Below are 21,622 nucleotides of genomic sequence, written 5' to 3' on the forward strand. Positions count from 1 at the left end.
GGCGTCAGCACGGTGCCCAGCAGCGGCCGTCCCCCGGCGTTGCCCTGGTTCGTCTGGCCGGGGAAGGCGGTCAGATCCAAAGGGTGGTTGTGGCACTATCGGCCCCGCTATCGCTGGATACTGCTAAATCGGTCTCGAAGGCTGGTTCTGTGCCGTTACTAGTGTTTCTGGCCCAGCCTTCCTTGAGGAAAACCTTGTCGTTCCAGCAAGCAGGGCCTAGCTGAAACTGGTTTGGACTGTAAAGCTTACAGGATCATTTGCCACTGGGCATAGCTCGAGTCTTACCACTTGCAACCTGCAGGACGTATTGTCAAAGCCATCTCTTCTACAAGACTTGGTTTTGTTAGTTGAACAACCTCCTGGCCACCAATGTATTACTTACAGAAATAAATACTGAGAGATACCGTATTTTATCCATCACCTTGTGCTCAGTCACCTTATTAAAGGTTTGTATAAAAGAATGTTTTTAACTGGGGTAGTATTGAGACTTGATTGAACTTTTCCTAAAAGTTTGGAGGCTTCCATTTTTCCACTTCGCCTTGCCAAGTGTGTCTACACTACATCTACAGCAATGTAGCACAGAGGAACCCAAATTAACTTGGTGTGACTACCATCTGTCCCCAGGTGCCCTGTAGAACCCATAGCTTGTAGCAGGCTAGATGAATCATTTTGTTGGGCTGAATTCAGGAAGGAAAGCACACCACGCATCCATTCCCTACCATTTATGTACTGTCCTGTTGTTGTGTACAGGCAGAACAAAATAATTTTTCCTCCAGTATTCCCCTAGCCTGCAGAGTGTGGGCAGAGACCCTGATCTCCCTCTGGGGCACCGACACACAGAGCCTTCCACTGCCACCCTGTCCTGCCAGTGCTCAGAAGAAACCTGTATTTTCTTAGAAGTGAAAAGCACACACACACAAAAAACCCCCAAACAAACAAACAAACAAACACAAACCCAAAAAACCCCAACAAAAACCAAACAAAAAAAAAAGGCTGCTCTGAACTCTGAACCCCTGATGTGCAGCCACTCAGCTCGGGTAGGTAGCTGAACTTGTGAGTAGCAACTGTTCCAGCAACAAAGCAATACAAGCAGCCTTGTTTGTGACACAGAACAAGTAATATTTCAGGGCAGAGCACTAAGAAGAAAAACAGAGCAAGAAAAGGACTGAGTTATGAGAGAGGAGACTGCCCAAAAGGTTGTCTTTATGTATTTAGGATTATACAACATATTTAGATGAGGGGCAGGAGTGGAACATGTTGAAGGGAAAAAGGCGGCAGCCGATCTGCAGGAGTGAAAAGAGTATGAAAGAAAGGGACAAAAATGGTCAAGAGGAAGGGGCTTAGGAAAGGGAAGGGGTTGAGGAAGACAAGCTGCAACAAACTCTTTTCGTTAAGAGATTTTGCCAGCTAAAACAGACAGAGACATAGCTTCCTCTTTTCTCTCCCTACCAACATGTGTGTGCATACACAGAAATGGCTTGTTTCTCTCAAGCCGTCCTGCCCTCTGAGAGCCTGGGGCGGGGGGGCTGGTGTCAGTATTTACTTGATGCAGTCAAAGTGACAAGTGGTAGAGGGAGGTGGGGGGGAAGAGTGTGTGATTTTACTGGGGAGCAGGAGAGCGTGACCTGGAGCAGACAGGAGATGGTTGGTGGGGTCAGCCCAGGAAAGCAGGGATGTCGTGGAGAGTATGTGGAAGTAACAACATGTGCCACAGGGCAATAAAAAAGGATGGAGAGGAAAGAAGATAAATGGGATGTGGGAAGCAGAGCTGGCAATTCTTTCTATTTTATTTTGTTTCAGAAAAAGAAAATGCAGAAAGGGGGAAAGTTTTTCTGTTCTGGAGTTTAGGTTTATTAGCAGCATGTATTGCTGAACGTGGCCGTCCCTCCTTCGCCGGGAAGGGTGCGCGTTCTGGAGCTGCACAGCCCCTGTGGCAGGAGAGTCAAAGTGAACCCCACAGAGAGCGTGGCAGATCATCCCGCACTCCCCCTGCCACTGCTGGGACCATACAGCGGGATCTCAGGGGCCAAGAGAAAATGACCCATCCAAACAAAATCTGACAAGTTTTCCTCGCCTTCCCCTGCCCGTCCAGCCATGCGGCATGTCTGCAGCCATCCCGGTCTGCAGCTGCCATGGGGTGCTGCTGCCCAGCCCCAGCGGCCTGCAGGATTTGGGCTGATGAGTCCGGTGGGAATTCAGGCTCAACAGGATTTATAGAAGCAAATAGCATTTGCTTTCCACTACGGAGAACAGGATTTATTAGGCTGAGTACTATCTGCAGTGGGCAGTGCACACCGGCATATAGACTGTCTTGCACACTGCACTGAACAAAGGGGGCTCGTTTTGGTCTCGTCTTTCTTGGATGGGTAGCGTGGGGTGAACCTGTAGGGTGAGGGGTAAGGTCTTTCAACTATTTTAGCTTGGTCTGAAATGATGTGTTATCTGAAGTAAATTTCCAGGCTCTCTCACTTCCTCAGCTAGAGCTCAGAGAAAGGAGAAGGATTCTCTCTGTTGTGGTGCAATATGTCCAGGGGCTCCCAGCATCCTTGCATAACAAGGTCAAGAAAGTATTGCTAGCCACTAGTTCTCCTTTTCAACTCGTGCTTATTTACATAAAGAAACCAGTAAATAGACAGTAATATCTCACCATAGATTGAGCCAGTTTACTCCTTCCAGGGGTTGGCCACTTCATCGAACAATCTTAATTTCAGTGTGGTTTACATGCAATGGGCCACAGGCTGAATCTAGGGGCTCTGTCTCTGGAGAAGGTATATTTTAGGCAGAAAGTGGGCAAGGTCTCCATCCCGGCTAGTGTATCATCATGCTCAGTCTGCCCCCTTCATAGCTGGTTTTGCCCTGAGCCAGCCTCTGTCTTTAGATAACATGGTTGTTTGACAGGCTGGGCAAGGTTTCTCTTCAGACGCACAGTCTAGCGACGCGCTGGGCCAGGTTTCCTGTCCAGATCATGCAGACTGTCCGTGAACAGAAACCTTTCTTTGTCCAGATAACACTTGCAGGCTGTGCAGTCTCGCTCTGAGTAGCGTTTGATTTCTGAGCCAGGCCAGCTCTCCGCATCCAAATGACAGCCAGAGTTGATTAAAGTCACTTGCCGCTGCATTTGACAGAAGTGACTGACCTGTGAGTCAGCTCTGGCAAAAGCTGAAGTACTCAGCGCTTTCAAGTGCCAATGCTCGGTGCCACATGAGACCCACCATGCAAATTGTTTCTAAAAATGTTGGTTAGATATCTTCCTGAGGAGATATCAGCCCTGCCGAACAATGCGGTGCTGCTACTATTAAGAAATGGCACGCATTTGCTGAACACAAAAAGGTCTTGCGTGATTGTGCATAATGCATTTATTTGTTCTCGTCCTCAAAGTTCCCAAATTAACTTGCTTGGGAATTTAGCTCCTGCCCCTTTCATCTGCGTATTTTTTAAAAGATAGGTAAAATTAATATAGCACTGGCCTGGCATTCAGCTAAAAGTCCTTTACCTTTTTAACAGCCACCACACAGGCAGTGGCAAGGCAAGCTTCCTCTGTGCAAAACCTGTTAGGGACCAGGAATAATGTTCAGTTTTCAGTCAGAAAACCTTGCTGTTCAGACGGAGCTTGGGCTGCATGCAAAGGAGGCTGTTGGAAGGGCCTTCCTAGGACATTGGGAGTTGGGCAGTAGGACTGGCCTGAGAACAACGTAATCAAAAACATGGTTGTATCGAGCATGGATACCAGAGATTGTGTCAGCACCATGTTCTGATTGTAACTTTTTGGTTTTTTATATTAAGTCTTGTTGCGCATTAAAACTAGTAACTGGTGGAGGAGTTGTTCAATCTAGAAATAGGTTGGCAATGGCTGACGCTGACAGTATTTGTCCCATCACTGTATTAAAATAATGGGATGTAGCCATGCTTCTTAGTATCTGAGCTTAGTTTGTTCTCTGAAGTCAGGAGGATCAGCAGAGCTCTCCAAAAAAATTCAAGTGCTGCAAGAGGTGACACTAGCTACCTGTACACCACCCGCCAGCCTCAGGCTGCCTGGTATGAATAAGGGTGGTCTACCTCAGCGTGCTCTTGTTACTAAGAGCAGAGCCACTCAGGCAAAGCATCGCAGGTGAGATGGTCCCTATACCATACGGCATTTTCCTAACTTTACTCTGCTTAGGGACGGGCTTTTGCCCAGGGCCTGGAAGTTAAGAAGCCTGGTTAATCTGAACCATGATGTTAGCACTCAGGCTCAGGCTCAGGCTGACCGTCAGGAACACGTGAAATGATTCAACCTTTCAGTTAGTCTCTATCAGTACTATTTTATGTGGCCACTGCACAACACACAAAGTCTCGCACTCCCTGTCCAATGCAACTTAGTGAGAATCACGTATAACCGTGGCCTTGCATTTAATTCAAGTATCTTTGGTGATGGGGCTTTCCCATTGACATCAATTCCCAGGGATGCACAGTGCCTGGCACGCCAGTCCATGTGTACGCACGGGCACTGGCCTGTAAGCACGTGTGTGCGTGTGTGTTCTCAGACCTACTTCGCTGCAGCTGCAGAATTAGAGCAAAAAATGTCGATGGTACAAAGCGTTCCAGCTGACTTCATTTCCTGCTGATAGCTCCCTGAAGAGGAGGGTGAGGCTTAGCATCCGCACTGTTAGTTTAACGCTGAAGGGCGAGGGCAGGGTCGGTGGGAGCAGATACTTCAGAACATGGTTAGCAGAATGGTGGGTTCAAAAAGCGAGTTTCCCATAGAAAACACTGTTCACGTTCGCTTCCTGTCAGCTTGCCATTGTCGGAGGAGCTGCTGTGTAAACCCAACCCAAAACAGGATGTTGGCTTTTAGAGTTGATTGATCTTTGAAATGCAAATGCTTTTTTTCTGTGGTTACCTTATCCCCCTTTTTTTCAGTTGAGAACTGAGTTGCTTGAGTGGGAACAGGAAGGGTTGAGACCCCATTTTCAGGGGGTCAAAAGCCCAACATGGTAACAGCTGCTGGTTAATAGTATGAATTCTGGAAAATTATGTGGATAGCAGCAGCCAAATCCAGACAGACAGGTGGACAGAACAATCTCAGATACTGGCACTGACAGGCGAGCTCTACTAAACCCTCAATAAATGCCTTATCAAAGTAGAGATATTCAATCTGTCTTGCAGGGACCCACAGCTCCCTCCGCCCTTTGGTTATCCACCACCCATCCGCAAACATACCTTCCCAGCTTCAGCACCCACACAAACACACCCGAATGAAATAGCTCTGTGGACACAAATGTCTGAGTCTAAGTTTCAGATGCCCCCAAAAGCTTTCTTTCCTGAGTGGTCTCTGAACAAAGGATTGCTGTGTCCCTGCATCTCCTTTCTGTTGACCTAGCACCCTATAGAGGCCCCATTGTCCATACTTCATAGCCAAAATGCAAGAGGACAGCAAATATCACACACGGTGTTTCTGAGCATGGCAGAACTAGGTATGCTACATCTTTGGCAGGCGTGCCAGGATGAAGGATTTCACAGAATCACAGAATCACAACGGTTGGAAAAGACCTGTAAGATCATCAAGTCCAACCGTCAACCAACACCACCATGCCCACTAAACCATGTCCCACAATGCCACGTCCACACGTTCCTTAAACAGCTCCAGTGATGGTGACTCCACCACTTTGCTGAGCAGCCTGTTCCTTGCACCTCTCCTGCATGTGCTGTCCGTAGCAGTAGCACCAGTCATTTGGCCTGAAGCAAACTTGCTATTTTGGCTTCACATTTCTTGAAAAGACTCAGCTGGGAAGCTGCAAAATCCAGGGGTCCAAAAGAAAAACATTTTCTCACTCAGATGAAACATCTCCCTAGAGTCTGTTCTAATGGCACTTGCAATGACTGCATTTTTTCCCTCCTGAGCAGAACAGCTGTAGAAACTTTTTTTTGCATATACGAAGAAGTTAGTCTTATAGACACTGCTATGTCCCAGAAGGTCTGTAAACAGAGATACAGACAGAGATGCAGAGAGTCATATTCTAAAATATCTCACATTCATACTTGCACGTACCATCATGTAAAACACCCAATTCCTCAGTATAACTTCCCTTAATAATGTTTGTCACAAGGTTCTTGTAGTTAAAGCATGGGGGTTGTTTGTTTCAGATTTTCTAGTGTTATTCAGTCCAGAAACAAGAAACTCAAGTCTAGAGCAAATCCACACCTCATGTCTTCCTGTCTGGAGAAAAACATATACCGTATTTCTGTGCATTCTCTCCTTGCTCCTTCAGGAAGACAGATTTAGCATTAATAAACAGTGCTGTGTACCATGCTCAGAGCAATGGCATTTGGGAATCCTGCTGGCAGAAAAGATTTGCCTTGTGGCAAGATATTTTGGAGCAGAAATAAATAGAGTGGAGAATTGTGGTGGGGCAGCTGCAACTACCTTTGCTTTATTAGTATGGGTAAAGTGATACTATCTGTGCCTAGCAGTTTCCTTTTCTGTAGACCTAAGCAAACAGTTTCCTCTGCAGAGTACAACCCCTGAAAGCAGAAAGAAAATACTGAAATAGATGCTGAGCGGCATGAAGCAACCGTTGGAGGTATGTGATTTTGACAGACTGTTACATGGCAGACATCTTGAAAATGACACTTGCTGCCAATGCCCACAGTGAAATCCCCAAGCGTGAAATCCTCTTTTGGTCCCAACAGCAGGCAAAGCACGGGCAGCCAAAGCATCCTGCCCTCCCCGCCTCACCCTGCTTCTCATCAGTTCAGCTCCTATCACCTCTCCCAATGTACCACTGTCAGGACTTTAAGAAGCCAATAGGATTTCCAATCAAGAAAGATTTTCATTTTTATATTTCTTTTCGATTTTAATCTATTTTCTCATAGTTGCAGCATCTTCTGGTTGCTTACAGTAGAGGGGTTTCAACTAATCCAGTGTTTCAGCAACAGAAGATTAATTAGTTCCCTTGCCCAATCTCCAGACTGTAGCAACTCAGCCTATCATTCTTTTGACTAAGGACTGGGTAGCCATTGTATATTGAACTTGGGAGATAATGAGATCATGATTTAAATCTGCTAATTCCACAGGAGTCCTACAGCATGCAGTACAGCAACAGTTAACTATACTGTAAGAACAACTATGTCGAGACAATTTATTGGTAACAATAATCTGGGATATCATGATAGTCACATTTAAATCCATTCTGGAGTGTTTTCCTTCGTAGCCAGCAGGGACTTGTGAAACCCTGCAAAGGAAAAGTATGCATCCCTTTCAGAAAAGATGCTTTAACCCTCTTCTGCCCCCGGGGTATCATCCCAAAATGACGACATGACATTGTGTCACTTTGCAGCTGCATGCAAGGCAAGGAAGCCAGCAGAAGACAAAGGGAGTGCTTCCAAATTCCTCTGCACCACCCTGCTCTCAAGAGGTGGGGACTGAAATTCTTGAGAAGGAGCATATGCAAACAGTTGCTAAAAGAGATGTCTAGTTTACAACACTGCGATCTGAATAGGAAGGGAAATGGTAGCAAAACATTCCTGAGGTTTATTTTTTCCCATCTGAATTTTCCTACCACCATGGAAGCTTCTCACTTCCAGTGCACAAGTCTGTTCTTCCCCGTGAAAGGAGAGAAGAACATCCTGCGCTTTCTGACCTGGTAGTGTGAGACATGGATTCAGGTGGGAAGAGCTAGTCCTGCTTTACAGCTAGCCAGTGACACCTTGCATGGGGTCCCTCTGCTTGCGCCCACATTTGTGCAGTGCCCTTCGCAGTGGAGCCCCGACCTCTCGTGGGGGCATCACTGAGCGGCTCGGCGGTACTGCTGGTGTTATTGTCATCCCTGGGAGTGCCAGCTGTGCACCAGGACACCAAAGCCTTAAATTCTGCTCAAATGCAATAATCACTCGCTCTCTGCTCCTCTTCTGCCCTTCTAACCACTCTAAAGACAGTCCACTGCTGATTGAAATTACATAAAAGTGTGAAGGAAGAGAGAAGGGAAGCTGCAGTTAGAGGAAGAAAGATCCTCCTCACAAACGAACAGCAAGGAGAAGACCCTGCAGACTTGGAGAGGGAAGCGTGGACAGGGGAGAGATCCAGGCAGAGACACGGGGGGGAGCAACTGCAAGCAACGGAGAGAAATAGAGGCAAAATGGGGCCGGGGCGGGGGGTAATATAAAGATAAGGTGATAGAAAATAAGAAGGGGAGAAAGAAAGGAAGGGAGAAAATGCACATGCGGTGTCCCCAAGTTTGGGCGCAGCAGCAGAGTTTGTTGCTTGTTGTCTCATGAGCCCAGCACTCCGGGAAGGGCAGTATCTGTTTAGATTTGTGTCTAAATTTAAACCCTGATTGCCTTGCCTCCCCCTCCTCTCCCCTCCCTCCCTTCCTCTCACCCACCCGCCCTTCTTCCTTGTTCGTAGTGCAGGGCCACTCGCTGGGCTCTGTCACTTTTCAAGCTGAGCAGGAGCTTGGATATTACATACCCTCCACAGCGGCACGGTTTTGCTCTGGCTCGGCTGAAGTTTTCCCACAGATAAGAGGGAAAGGGGTGGGGAAGCAAGATTGCCCCGAGGACACCTCTCTCTTGCAGGACATGGAGGTAAAGAAAACTTTTATTTCCACTAGCTTGTGACTGGCTCCTCGATCTGCATTAGCTCCACCTTGCAAAGCAATTTCTCACTAAAGGCAGCTCAAAATATCTCTTTGCTGAGGTTCAGATAAATGTCTCTCCTCCCCACCCCAGCCCCTGCCATGCACCTCAGAATATTTTGCGGGTTTTAGTCCAGATTTGGAAAGTAGGGGGACAATATGGGGAGAGATTACATGTGTGAAAGGGGAACGAGCAAGGACTGCCATTTACTTCTTTAATTTCTGAAAGTGGGAAAGAGAGTTACTTTTTAAAAGGTATCATTTTGAAAGGAGGTTTTAAAAATTCAGTAACAATGGGGACATAAGGAGAAGAGAACAAACCGTACAGGATTAGTGGGCTCTTTGGGGTTGATTCCTACCCAACCCATGAGGCAGCAGCTGTGATTTGGACCCTGAGCGGTGTGTCCCCCCTGTTCCACGTGGATTGGGCGGTCTCACTTTCATTATCAATAGAGCATTTTGGTTCAGGAAAGAGGACCCAAGAACCATTGCTTCAGCGAGGTAAATGAGTAGCACACCCCCGGAGGGTTTCCTGTGCCTTTTTCTCCATGCTGCATGTCCCGTGCTTGAGGAGAGTCGGAGCTCTTATCTCTGGGTGGGCACACGGCTCATGGGCAGGGGTGTAGAAGCAGGAGTCAGGCTTCCCTGACATTTAAGTCCAATGCTTCTCCTGTGTAGCACCCTCTTGGGCACCTCCCCTTGCTTCTTTTCCCATTCATACAAAATAGGAGTGATGGTGCTTGCTTCGCTCATGTCAGCCGGATTCGCTAGCTTTTCAAACAGTTTTTTAAGTGGCAAAGGAAAAAAAAATATTTATTTTTAGGAGGGGCATGGGAGCTAGAAAGGCGATTACAACATTGGCAAAACCTCAAATGACGAAAGAGGACTTTTGGTATTTCTGTCAGCTAAACACAGATCTTACTAAACACTTTATATTATCTTCCCAGAGAAGCCTTTTTCTGCGTCGGTGCAGCCCCAACAGCAGGGGACATGCAACAAAGCCAGGGAACAGCGTGCTTGAGGCACCACTACAATTTTTCTTTGAAGATTTCCAGTGCATAGCTCAGCTGTGCAGTTCTGATAACGCCCAGGTGCTAACATCGCAGTCCTTGTTATCTGTGCTGGCCTGCCTCACAGGCAAGGGTTAAAGATCAGGCATGTTCATTACAAGAAATGTCCTCAACAGACTATCTAAACAGATTTTGGTGTGGAGAAGGACCAAGCGGTGATCAAACCAACTCAGCACAGACTACATGTGGCATGACAAATACATAGCTTTATAAGGGTTTTTAGGTTTGACAGAGCCTGGATCGGTAACTGTTAATGCTTTTTTTATTCTTTTTCATGATATAGCATCCTGTGATGTCTCAGAGGGGAGGGGGAGTTGAGCTCTTAATTTGTTATAACTGCTGTGCACAGTAAGCCACATATGGAGCAAAGACTAACTTAGGGCTGAAGCAGGTATTTTGTCATGTTGAGGACACTCTCCTCCACCCCCTCTCCTCTCCACACACAGAGGACTGCACCCCTCAAGTATTTTCTGTTGTCTGCCACAGCGATGTTTCAGAGTAGAAGGGGACAGACCTGCCGTTTCCTTTTGGGAGACATGTGTGACACATACGGCAGGTCTGATGGTCAGTAAGCTTCTCTGAAGTATTTAACCTAAGAGTTTCCTGCTCTTGATTCTGTCCCTTTACTTCTATTTCCCAGTCTTTCCCCATGTTACCTTGTTTTCTGATCATCTGTAGGTTGCTGCATCCATTCTTATTTTCAAAACATCTCAACTCCCAAGACATTTTTTAAGTAGTGCACTTGGTCTTCCCTTCCTGTCCCAACCCTCCAAAAAGGTGCTTAATGTCCCAAAGGTCAGAAGATACTAGACCAAAATAGAGCCAAGAGCAAGAACTTGCGTTCCCACCTGCCAATTCTTTGCTCTGTTTCTTCCTGAGAGTTTTTCACAGGCAACGTGAGCAGGACCCGGAGACTCGCTACAGTCTATTGCTTTAAAAACAGATTTAATGGTCCTGTGCAACAGGAACGAGAAGTTCTGTCATTTCCCCGTTTGCTTCATCAGTGGCAGGCTGAGCTGCTCTGTGCTTTCCTGCTGGCATAACTGGCAAGCTCTTTGCTCTAGTGGGACACATGAGAATTACCAGCATTAGGGGAAAAAGGGCAGAGGGCTGACCTAGCCAGCTGATTTCCATCACGTCTCTGGCAGGAAGAGCCTGTTTTTGAAAAACCCACAGAAGCAAGGTAGTTGGGATCACTTTCTTAGGGTGGTTAGTGTGGTTTTGCTGCTCCTTAGGGGCAAGTACCTACAGTCTTAGCCATTCTGCTGTCAGGAATGTGCCACATTGAAAGCAGTAATTATAACCATTTAAGATCCCAAAGAGGGAGAAAAGGGCAGCAAAACCCTGTTCTTGCAGTTCATGTGATTTCTTGAGTCTGCTGATCTTTGGGGTTTTCTTTTTTTGTGAAGACCAGCTTCTTGATGCAAGATAGATTTCAGAATCAGTTTTCTTTCCAATATTACAACTGATGAAAGGAACTTGAAATCATGAAGCCTGTATTACAGACTGTTAACATGAGGAGTTCACATCAAAAATGCGTAAAGCTGGCACCGATGAAAGCTAAGCCACTTGTGAAAAAGCAGCCACTAAACCTTCTTTGCACTCACGGTACAGAAAGGATCGGAAATTATTGTGTTGGTTTGTTAGTTTACACCTTCAGAGTTGGTCCAAGCTGTTTAATTCCCATAGCTGTACCAAACCTTGCGGAAGATGTTGTGAGTTAAGGCATCCACTGAAACTGCTTGTGGCTTTCTGAAGCCCGTATTCAACAGCAGTCATGGCATTCCTCTTCCCAGCCTCTCTGCAGGCGCTTGGGAGCATGGAGACATTTGAACTTTACTCGCACAGCAAGGGGAAGCAGTCCAAGACTGTTTCACTTTGGTGGCTCCCTCTGGTGCGATGGGTTCCCTAAGCTGTGAAGGTGCAGCAACTGGGTTTGTCTTGGGAAGGCTCCCCTCTCCTTTGTGCCTACCAACAGATTTAATTTCTTTCTGTGATATCTCCATTCCCATGTCTCTTTTCTGCAACTAGCTCCTGCTAGATCTTCATTTTGCCTGTTGCTACACCGGCTCAGGAGAGGGAGAGCTTTTCCAGGGCTGAGAGCAGCTCTCTGCGCACTTCGCCACTTCCCTTCTGGGCAACCTCCTGGACACGGCTCCAGCCCTAGGCCTTGTGCTCTCTCTACACCACAACGCCCTCATCTGTGACATTTGGGGAGTGGTGGGGCCACTGCTCTTTTCAGTAAAGCTCCCTCCTGCGTCAGGTGAGGAGACCATAAAGAGGCCCTGGGTATTGCCCCACTCCTCTAGCGATCAGCAGAGCAGGGTGGAGAACATTCCTCCGAGTCCTCTGTTCCCTGTCTCAGCGGGAGGCTGCAGAAACCTTCTGGGGTTCAAACACATCCCCTCCCTCAACAGGTGAGGTCAGAGGCCATTTCTTCCGTTGTGCTGTGGTCAGCCGGACATCACAACTGAGCACATTTCCAGGTCCAGTATCCCAATTGCTGCATCCTTCCAGGAGCCATGGGGAATGACGCCCTCGCCCAAACTACAGGGGCATAGGCACTTACCCTGTCCCTAGGAAAACTGCACTAAGGATATGTCACCTGTCACCCAAGAGGACTGAAGTGGAAGGGGTGGAGGAAAGGGTACTTGGTACTGTGGAGATGAGGGGGCTGAAATCTGTAACCATTATGGTCCTCAGAGCAGCAGGACAGTAAGCCATGCAGAGGTGAGCAGCCTGAGCGAGGTCTCTGCCCACCCTTGTAGCTGTGAGCCAAGATTAAGTACAGGCATTACGCCATGGTTAGCTCTGCCAGGAAACAATCTCCCTTTCTCAGGAAGCTCTGCTGCTTGGCTTTCATTCCAAAAGTTAAAACATTCCTTTTCGCCTCTTCTTTCTTATTTTTGCTTGACAGAACATTTTAACCTCAAATACACTTGTTCTCAATGTTTCCTCCCAAACTCATCAAAATGACACATTCACACAGAATGTCTCTGTAGATAAAGGGAAGAGTATTTAAATATCTAGGAGAGGTACCATATGACCCCATTTTACTTCTCAGGTCTCGGCAGATTTAGGACCTGCCTGACAGTAAATAGCATGTCTGCAGCAGAGGATACTGGAAAGGATCAGGTTTGCCAGACTTCCACATCCCAGTGACTGGATGAGGCCTCCCTCTTGAAGAACAGAAGAGAACAAAACCAAACGCCATGGGCTGTGCTGTGACCCTTTCTTGTACCTAGCAGAGACCGCAGAGTAAATGGTTTGCAGTATTAAAGCTTGTCCTGTGTCACTGGAGAATGGATGATTCTTCTGAACCCCTCCTCTCCCTCACTCCCCATTTTAACGTTTGGGCATCTGAGTATCCCAGGTCATGGTGATAGCATTTTGGCAAAGCCTTCTTTCCTGTACTCCACAGTCTAACTGGCAGGACATGTTACTGTTGAGCAGCATATTATGCATACCTTCTCACACATTCCCAGGATCTGCTTATCTGAAGAACAGGAGAAAACATCAGCATCACTTTATCAATAGGTGCTGCTAGGAAACTGCTGGGTTTCATCATGGAAATGACCAAGCCCATGCAAACTAGGGATGTTTTTCCTTTCTGTTTCCATGTGGTTGGTTAGCAGTTGTAGAAGGGTGGATGCTTCTTTTCCTAAAACACCAACTCTACAGCCTGAGTTTGGGATCTGAGGTAGCAGCTGTACTCAGCAGCAAGAGAAGCTGTTCGGAGGACCTGTCTATTTTAGTGGTGAAGCCTTCTTGCTACCTGTAGGTGCTATACGACCGCAGAGACACAGCTTGTCTTGGTGACTTACAATTACATGCCTTCAGCAGTTTGCAACACGGCATGCATAAGGATGAATTTGGTCTAGAGGCAGGAGATAGGTTGTGTAAGGAGACATCATTACACACTCACTGCACAGTTGCTTCACACCTAGTTATGGTCAGAGGCACAGGGCACTTTGTTCTTATGGAGTCTTGCGTAGGCACGGATTTAAGTCTCACTTCATCCAAGCCACAATGTATCCAGCTATGAGTCTTATGGCAGAAATGCTTTTATGTTAACATCAAGTCTGAGGCATATCTTTATGATATCTTATCGCCAGTATATGGGTCCTGGTAATGTACTGACAAGGATGAGACTTATCTGCCCCATTAGTGCCAAATGAAGTTTTCACTTGTTAGAAAGAAAAAAAGACATCACACCAAATTCTTGTCAGATATGAGCACATCACTTGCTAAAGGTGTTTCTGGAAGTCTTCTCCAAGCAAAGACCCAGACCTCACTTGCCAGATTGGCAGCTGGTATAGATGCATGCCCTTTTTCTTTTGTTCTTCAGCATCAGATTTTAAAAGAGCTCAAACCCCACACAACAGGCAGCAAGGTGGTGAGCTGGTTTTTGCGTACAAGTGTCCTTATGCAAATAAGCTTGTCTACCCTTTGTAATGAGATGCACACAGTGTTTTGGTCAGCGAGGATGACTAGTGGCCCATCTGCAAACGATATTGATTTACCACTGCCAGCTTCAACAAAGCCACCGTTCATCTCAGGCTTCTCAAATGCATACTCTCAGCGTAATTGGACCACAGCTCAGATTGTGCTTTTGTACAAATTGGTAGCTACGGCATGCAGTGGTGCTTTTCTGAGCTTCTTGAAGTACTTCACAAAATAATATACCTTTCCCTCATGCTCTATCACTGAACCAAGCTACATGCTGCTTCTTAAGGCAAGAAATTTATTGCTTACATAGATCACAGCTTTTCAAGCACAGAGAATTAAAATATGCAGTTCGGAAAGCCTTGGTATCTAAAGGATGCAGACCAATGACTTGTTCACAGAAAGACACAAAAATGCAAAGGAGAGAGAAAGCTAACTCAGAAGAATGGAGTTAAACAAGTCAGTGTGGCTTTGCAGGGAGACAAAGGACAGTAGTCTAAGACTTTTAACACAGAGGAAACAGAATTAGTTAGTGCATTGGAAAAGCAGTACGCCTGGGAATAATGGGATCCAATTAAGGGGAAGATGTATATCTCACCAAATAGCAGGAAGGATTTCTAGCAGTGAGGTCTGGCAGGGTTTGAAATAGTGTAGTGGAAACCAAATGTAGTGGAAACCAAATGTAGTGGAAACCTCTTTCCCATGAGAGATTCAAAAATAGACTGGACAGATCATTAGAAAGATAATGGCAGAAGCGGTCTTCTATTGCATTCAAGCAATAATATTGATAGGGCCACCAGAAGGGCAGGACCGTACTGTTTCTGCAGTTCTTCCATGTGTGGGTCTGCTGGCAGAAGCTAGTAGCTATTCAGCATCAGGCCCCCAAAGCATTTATGATTCTTTCCTGCTACACCACATTATTCAGGCCCTGAAAACTTCTGCCTCGGGGAAACGGGTCAAAATAAATTGGCATCATATCTGCAAGAGTCTGGGAACTGTTCTTTTATTGCCTGAGCAAAACACAAACCCAATTTTCTTTGTATTCTTTCTTCGTTTTTTAAGAATGGGTTTCTTTATCCTTTAAAACTGTGTACTGTGACAGCAATCATGGGTTATTCAAGTCAATCGTCTTGAAATACCTTTCTGCTGAGTGCCTTGTTCCCCTGATGTAAGTTCAGATGAAACAGATCCACTTTATTCCTCCCTTTTCATATACACACACTTGAGTTTGTGTGCCAGGTTTCCTAGGAATTTCCCCCCTTGGGCCCTGCAGCAAGCGTGTGTTTAACTTGTGAAACATGCACAGTGTAATTTGGTTTCCCACTTAGTCTTTACAAAGTGCACAGAGTTGTCAACACTGTCCCTCCATGAAAACCCCACGTTTTCACTCCCACTTTCAAGGCATTCACTCCCAGTTAGAGGCAGAGGGGCTGTCCATGCAAACAAGTACAAACATGCACACCGGTCCTCTAGACAGCAGGTGTCTGTAAAGAGAAGAGAATGGAAGAAAAGGGATGGATTGCTGAATACACTGGAGCGTGAAGTGACAAGAAACATAAAGGTTACAAGTCGGACAGGTCACCCCTACAGAAAGGAAGCAGTCTTAGCACCTTCTCTTTCATCTCCCAGCTCAATGCAAAGCTGCCTTTTCCACTCATATCAGGACTTCGAATCTCATGTAATATCAAGTCCTGCTCTGTACAGCTGAAGAAGCCTTTGCCCACAGCCACTAAGGAACTTCTTCTCGGTCCTTCTCCTGCTTTTTGGATGCACTGAGCATGGGACTCACCTTCCTTGATTCTGCCCTCCCCAGTCTCCTGCCGCTGGCGCTGGCATCTCGCACTATTCCAGTTCTGACCTCAAGTGCCTGATGTGGGTGACCCACCAGCAACGCTCTCCGTGCCAGGCCCTGCAGGGCTTTGCTTGGGGGTGTTGGTGCTCAAGGTGCAGTCTTACAGGGTGCATCCGCTGCAGCAGCTTCACGCTCTGATCCAGCAAACTGAAGCCTGCATCTCTATAGCAGCTCTTTGAGCCTCCGTAGCAGGCGCCAGTTTAGTCCGTAGATTTTCAAAGGCCAAAGCTGGAAGACTTTTCTGTTTGTAACCTGTGGGAAAGAAAAGCTATCAAGTAATGAAAATGTCATACTTTTTTTTCTTCTGCCTCTGCTCTGCAACTCAAAAATTGCTGGATCATTCTCTTGTAAGTTGAATATAATTTTTCTCCTCAACACCTTTAATTTTAAGGTCCATGAAGTCAGTGACATGCTGGCCAGAGCTTCCTAGTGCCAATTTACTCAGAGAGCAAGTGGCGTGCAGGCACTGAGCCCGTGCTTCCTGGACACCAGGTTCCGGTGGCCCAGCTTTAACCTGGAGAAACTGTGCCTGAGGTTGAAGGAACTTAGTCCCCCTTCTTGCCACAGAAAGAACATGTAAGAGTTTCAATCAGCCATCAGCAAAAAGAAATAGAGCACTGAAGTAGGTAGGGTGCTTCAAAGCTCTTGGGAACATTGGGTTTCTCCTTTACAGAGTTGTTGAGAGAATTTTATAAGCAGGTTAACTCAGAAACAGATAATTATTTTTCTCAGGTCACAGAATAAATCCATGTTAAAGGCTAAGCTGCAGCACAAGAATTACTTGCGTGTGTTTTTCTTAGGGTATATAGTAGAGTCTTTTACCTGTGAAAATCACTAAATTCCTAGTGCATCATGAGAGCTGATCCAGACTAGGCTGAAAATTCACACAGGCATTTTCAAACATAACTGCAAATTACAGCTGCCTGGATTCGTTTGCCCAGTGTCGGGCCTGGTTTTCAGGGGTCTCGCAAACTGGACGCTCCAGACGGAGCCGAAGGGAGTGCAGCTGCTGAGAAAGCAGCTTCGCAGACCCAGATCCTCAGTGCCACTGGGGCCACTGAGCTCTCCAGGGCCCAGCTAAAAAGACATCTCTGTGGATATAGCTTAGCATTCACACCTCAAGCTGGCTGCTAGCTGCGTGCTTACTATCACTTTCCTCCACTCCATATCTGCCTATCTTTTTCGACTAAATTCCTGGCTCAGATAAATATGAACCTCCTTCTCTGACCTGCCTGTATCCAGTGTAGACCTAATTTAATAGCAATGTGTTACAAAGATAGCACAGTCCTAACTGATGAGTCCGAGAAGGTGCAGCAGTTGGGAGCTCTGCGTAGGCTCTTTTACCCTTCTGATTTTCTGTTCCCAGCATGATAAACGAAGAGTTCAATCCCTGGGCTGCTACAACTACACTGTCTCTGGTGTTGAGTTTAAATGGGGAGGTATCTCAGTCTACTTAAAGCATTTAACTGAAGTATTTTGAATTGTCCCTGCTTCTTACATTCTCTATGGCCCTTCTTTGACAGTTCCGTGACTTCAGTTTCTAATTTGACCTTCTGAGTAGCTTCAGATTAGGTAATTAATGCAGACTGCACACGCACCTGCTTAAAGTTAACTCTCTTTAACCATTCTGTCAGTCCAAGAACAACAGTCCCTTCCTCATCCCACCTGAAGCATGTTGCATCTGAGCCTCCTCCTGTTGAAGTTCATCTTATTTCAGACCTCTGCTAAAAGCAGGGCTTTTTTCTTCACCCCATGTGAGACAAGCAAGGGAGGAGCTAAACTGAATAGCAGTTGAAAGGTGATTCATCGGGCTGAGACCTTTCCTGCTACAGGGGCTGTTCCATTTGCTCAGCTCGTTTCCTTCAGAGCAGCGGCCGAAGCATCTCTGTGTCTGTAGGTGAGAGTGGGGTGCAGCCTTGCATCATGTCTACAGCTACAGGGCTATGCAAGTCACTTAAAGCAACAGTATGATTCAGATGGTTTAAAATAATGATTCTCTGCAGGGCACATTTTAACCAACAGAAGGCTGCTCATCTCCGAGGTCTGTATCAGATGATAACCATGGTTGCCATGCATTTTATTCCCCACTGAAATAGTACACACGCATGCCCAACCTTCCTGGCTATCTCTCTCCCTGTGCCTTAGTCGAGGAGACTGTGCTCACGTGAGATAGGATGCACTTGCCCCACAGACTGCACTATTTCCCCTCTCCCTGTGGGCAGCCTGGCAGGTTTTGCCGGTTGTTCCTCCGTTAGCTCACCCCTCATCCTTCTAGAGCAGCAAGAGCTCCCCAGAACAAGGCCTGGAAGTACACGCAGAGAGGCACCAATTAATTTGGGGAAACCTGACAGGCTGTGTACAGTTCCCAGACCATTAAGAAAAACAGATGTCTGAGAGGGAAACATTGGGAAGCTGAGAAGGATCCTGGGGAAAAGCCCGGCCAGGAACGGAGTTCTGTACAAGCAGCTGGTGCAGCACAGCACACTAGGAAAGCAGCTACATCTTATGGTGGCCATCACTGCCCTTTTTCAGAACTACCATCTCACCCCTCCACCCATGGAGGCATTTGCTAGCAGTGTGAGTATCTCAAGGACAAATCCCAGATACTGGTTGTACAAGCTGCTAAAGACACATGGGAAGCAATACACTCCAGTCCAGCCAGACCACCGTCTTGGTAACAGCTGTTGTCAGCTGTAGATTAAGACATCAGCATCACTCTACCAGGGGTAGAGATCAGCCCTTGGCTCCAAAGAAGCCATTCCACATGTGGAGTGTCTGTGGATTCCTAAAACAATACAACCTCAGCAACTTACCTATCCAAAGCATAATTTCTGAGAAATAACCTCTTTCTTTTCTCCACATGCTTTTCACATCATTATCTGTATCTTAGATACCTGCTGTAGCTCCTGTCTGGTTGTATCAAACAAGTTTTCAGGCAGCATTTGTTGCTAGAGGGCTCCCATCAGATGGAGAGAAGGAGTTAATAACAGGACTATATATCCTGCCTGACACATCAGAAAAGCCAGAGTTCTTCCTGAACTAAGCTGAAAGCTCTGTAGGTGTTCATCTAATGAAGATTTGCAGAAATGAGAAGTGGTGCTGGCTTGGAAGAGAGTGGGGATCTTCAATTATTTAGGAAAGTGGTGCATTGGCTCTCAGATGATACTGAAATCCTGCTGCCCACTAGCCTCCTTCATTGTGACCTTCTTTGAGATAGGAGCTGAGGGCTGTATTTGATAGGGCATTTCAGAGTAAGGGACCTTGTTTTCAGCATCCCAATTCAAATTCTCATAACCTTGAGTAATAGGAATGCTCAGTGTATCTGCTGCAGGATTCTGGCTCAGGGCAGCACTCATGTTTTAGAGGCACAAAGTATTTCCCCCAAAACACTTAGAGTTATTGCAAACTTGATGGAAAAAGACTGCAGATGTGTCACTGGTGTTCACTGGGAGCAAGGGAAAAGCTCTGCAACATCAACATTGTTCTTTTGAGACCAAATGCTCATTATAATGAGCAAAAAAATGAAAAGTAACTTTTTGAAACTCTTTGTTCCAGATAAACACAGCCAGTATTTTTAAAACAGACATATTAATTCAAAGGAAATCGCAGGACTTTGAGTTCCCAGGACTTCATAAAGGGAGGGGACACATTAATCTATTCTTCTAGTGTAGTCAAACTTAGTAATTGCAGAGATTTTGTTAAACTAGTTGTGTCTTTGTATCTCAGTGCTTAAGGTTACTGATGGCTCAGCTCCAGTTTGCAGTGTACAGGGTACCACAGGGTAGTAGTTGGATGGTTTGGAATACATTACCACCTACAGTAGCTGGATAGTAAACCATCAACTTCTGAACCTTGCTGTATTCTTTTTTTTCTTGAAGCTGTAGAATCTGAAATATCTCAGCCTCCTCTAAAAAGGCATGTCTTGCCCTCATCATGGCAGAATAAGTCTTGAATGGAGACACTAATGCACCCCAAAGACTCAAAAGGGCTTGAAACGCAGCATGGATGAGTTTCTGAAGTTGCACTGTTTCAGGTGACAGGAAAACCCCTCTTGCAAGGAGCTGCTCCAGAGAAAGGCTGCAGTACTTCTTGTGTGGGCACAGCCTCTGTGCCTTTCATTGTTTCTCCACTTTTGTGGCTGGGTATGACTGCATTCAGCCAGATATCAACTTTATCCACAAGTCTTTTCCTGCTGCCTGAAATTATTTCCATGTTGGCTGCTTGGCCTGTCTGCAAGCAGCTGTGTCAGGCTTGTAATGAGGCAATTACATACGCATGGCCCTTTTACAGGAAAGTCCGAGGCAGTTTCTCCTTGAATTGATTGGAGGCTTATCTGTTTTCCCTGCTCCCTTAGTCAAGCCAGTCACCTTGTCCATACGCAACTGGCCTGGCTGGCAGTGTAGACTTTTACCTCCCCACCTAGCCCTCCTACCCTTTCCTCTTCACTGTCTGCAAGCAAATGTTGTCATGTATCGTAAAAACCTAATGATCTTGATGATCACAATCTCTTCTTACTATAGGTGGCATGGCTTCTCCCCACTGTAGCATCAGGGCTCAGTGGTACTTAACAGCTTTTTATTTCACTTTTTACCAGGGCTCAGTTTTGGGACCAGTCTTGTTTAATATCTTTATCGATGATCTGGATGAGGGGATAGAGTGCTCCCTCAGCAAGTCTGCAGACGACACCAAGTTGGGAGGGAGTGTTGATCTGCTTGAGGGTCGGAAGGCTCTGCAGAGGGATCTGGACAGGCTGGATCGATGGGCCCAGGCCAATCGTATGAGGTTCAACAAGGCCAAGTGCCGGGTCCTGCACTTGGGTCACAACAACCCCATGCAACGCTACAGGCTTGAGGATGAGTGGCTGGAAAGCTGCCCTGCAGAAAAGGCCCTGGGGGTGTTGATTGACAGCCGGCTGAAGATGAGCCAGCAGTGTGCCCAGGTGGCCAAGAAGGCCAATGGCATCCTGGCCTGTATCAGAAATAGTGTGGCCAGCAGGAGTAGGGAGGTGATCGTGCCCCTGTACTCAGCACTGGTGAGGCCGCACCTCGAATACTGTGTTCAGTTTTGGGCCCGTCACTACAAGAAGGACATTGAGGTGCTGGAGCGTGTCCAGAGAAGGGCGACGGAGCTGGTGAGGGGTCTGGAGCACAAGCCTTATGAGGAGCGGCTGAGGGAACTGGGGTTGTTCAGTCTGGAGAAGAGGAGGCTGAGGGGAGACCTTATCGCTCTCTACAACTACCTGAAAGGGGGTTGCAGAGAGGTGGATGTTGGTCTCTTCTCCCAAGTGACTAGCGACAGGACAAGAGGAAATGGCCTCAAGTTGCACCAGGGGAGGTTCAGGCTGGGTATTAGGAAAAATTTCTTTACTGAGGGAGTGGTGAAGCACTGGAACAGGCTGCCCAGGGAGGTGGTGGAGTCACCATCCCTGGAGGTGTTCAAGGAATGTGTGGACGAGGCATTGTGGGACATGGTTTAATGGGCATGGTGGTGTTAGTTGATGGTTGGACTTGCTGATCTTACAGGTCTTTTCCAACCTTAGTGATTCTGTGATTCTGTGATCCCAGGCTCCTATCTTCTCATTGCAATAGGACTCGCCTTGCCCTTGGAGTACCTTTTAGGCCTTTCCTCTTGAATATTCTGTC

The 21,622-nt window shown here is 46.6% G+C and overlaps 1 protein-coding gene across 1 annotated transcript in view; it reads left to right on the top strand.

Annotated features, from left to right (window-relative positions):
- Positions 1–8,412: 8,412 nt before the first annotated feature.
- The window catches only part of RCSD1 (RCSD domain containing 1), a 35,563-nt gene continuing 22,353 nt past the window's right edge, over positions 8,413–21,622 (top strand). The window contains exon 1 of the mRNA XM_059816531.1: positions 8,413–8,562. Coding sequence (XP_059672514.1) covers positions 8,557–8,562 — 6 coding nt within the window. The 5' untranslated portion in view covers positions 8,413–8,556. The remainder of the gene's footprint in view (positions 8,563–21,622) is intronic.

The sequence above is a fragment of the Gavia stellata genome, chromosome 1, assembly GCF_030936135.1.
Source record: "Gavia stellata isolate bGavSte3 chromosome 1, bGavSte3.hap2, whole genome shotgun sequence".
Taxonomy (NCBI): Eukaryota; Metazoa; Chordata; class Aves; order Gaviiformes; family Gaviidae; genus Gavia; species Gavia stellata.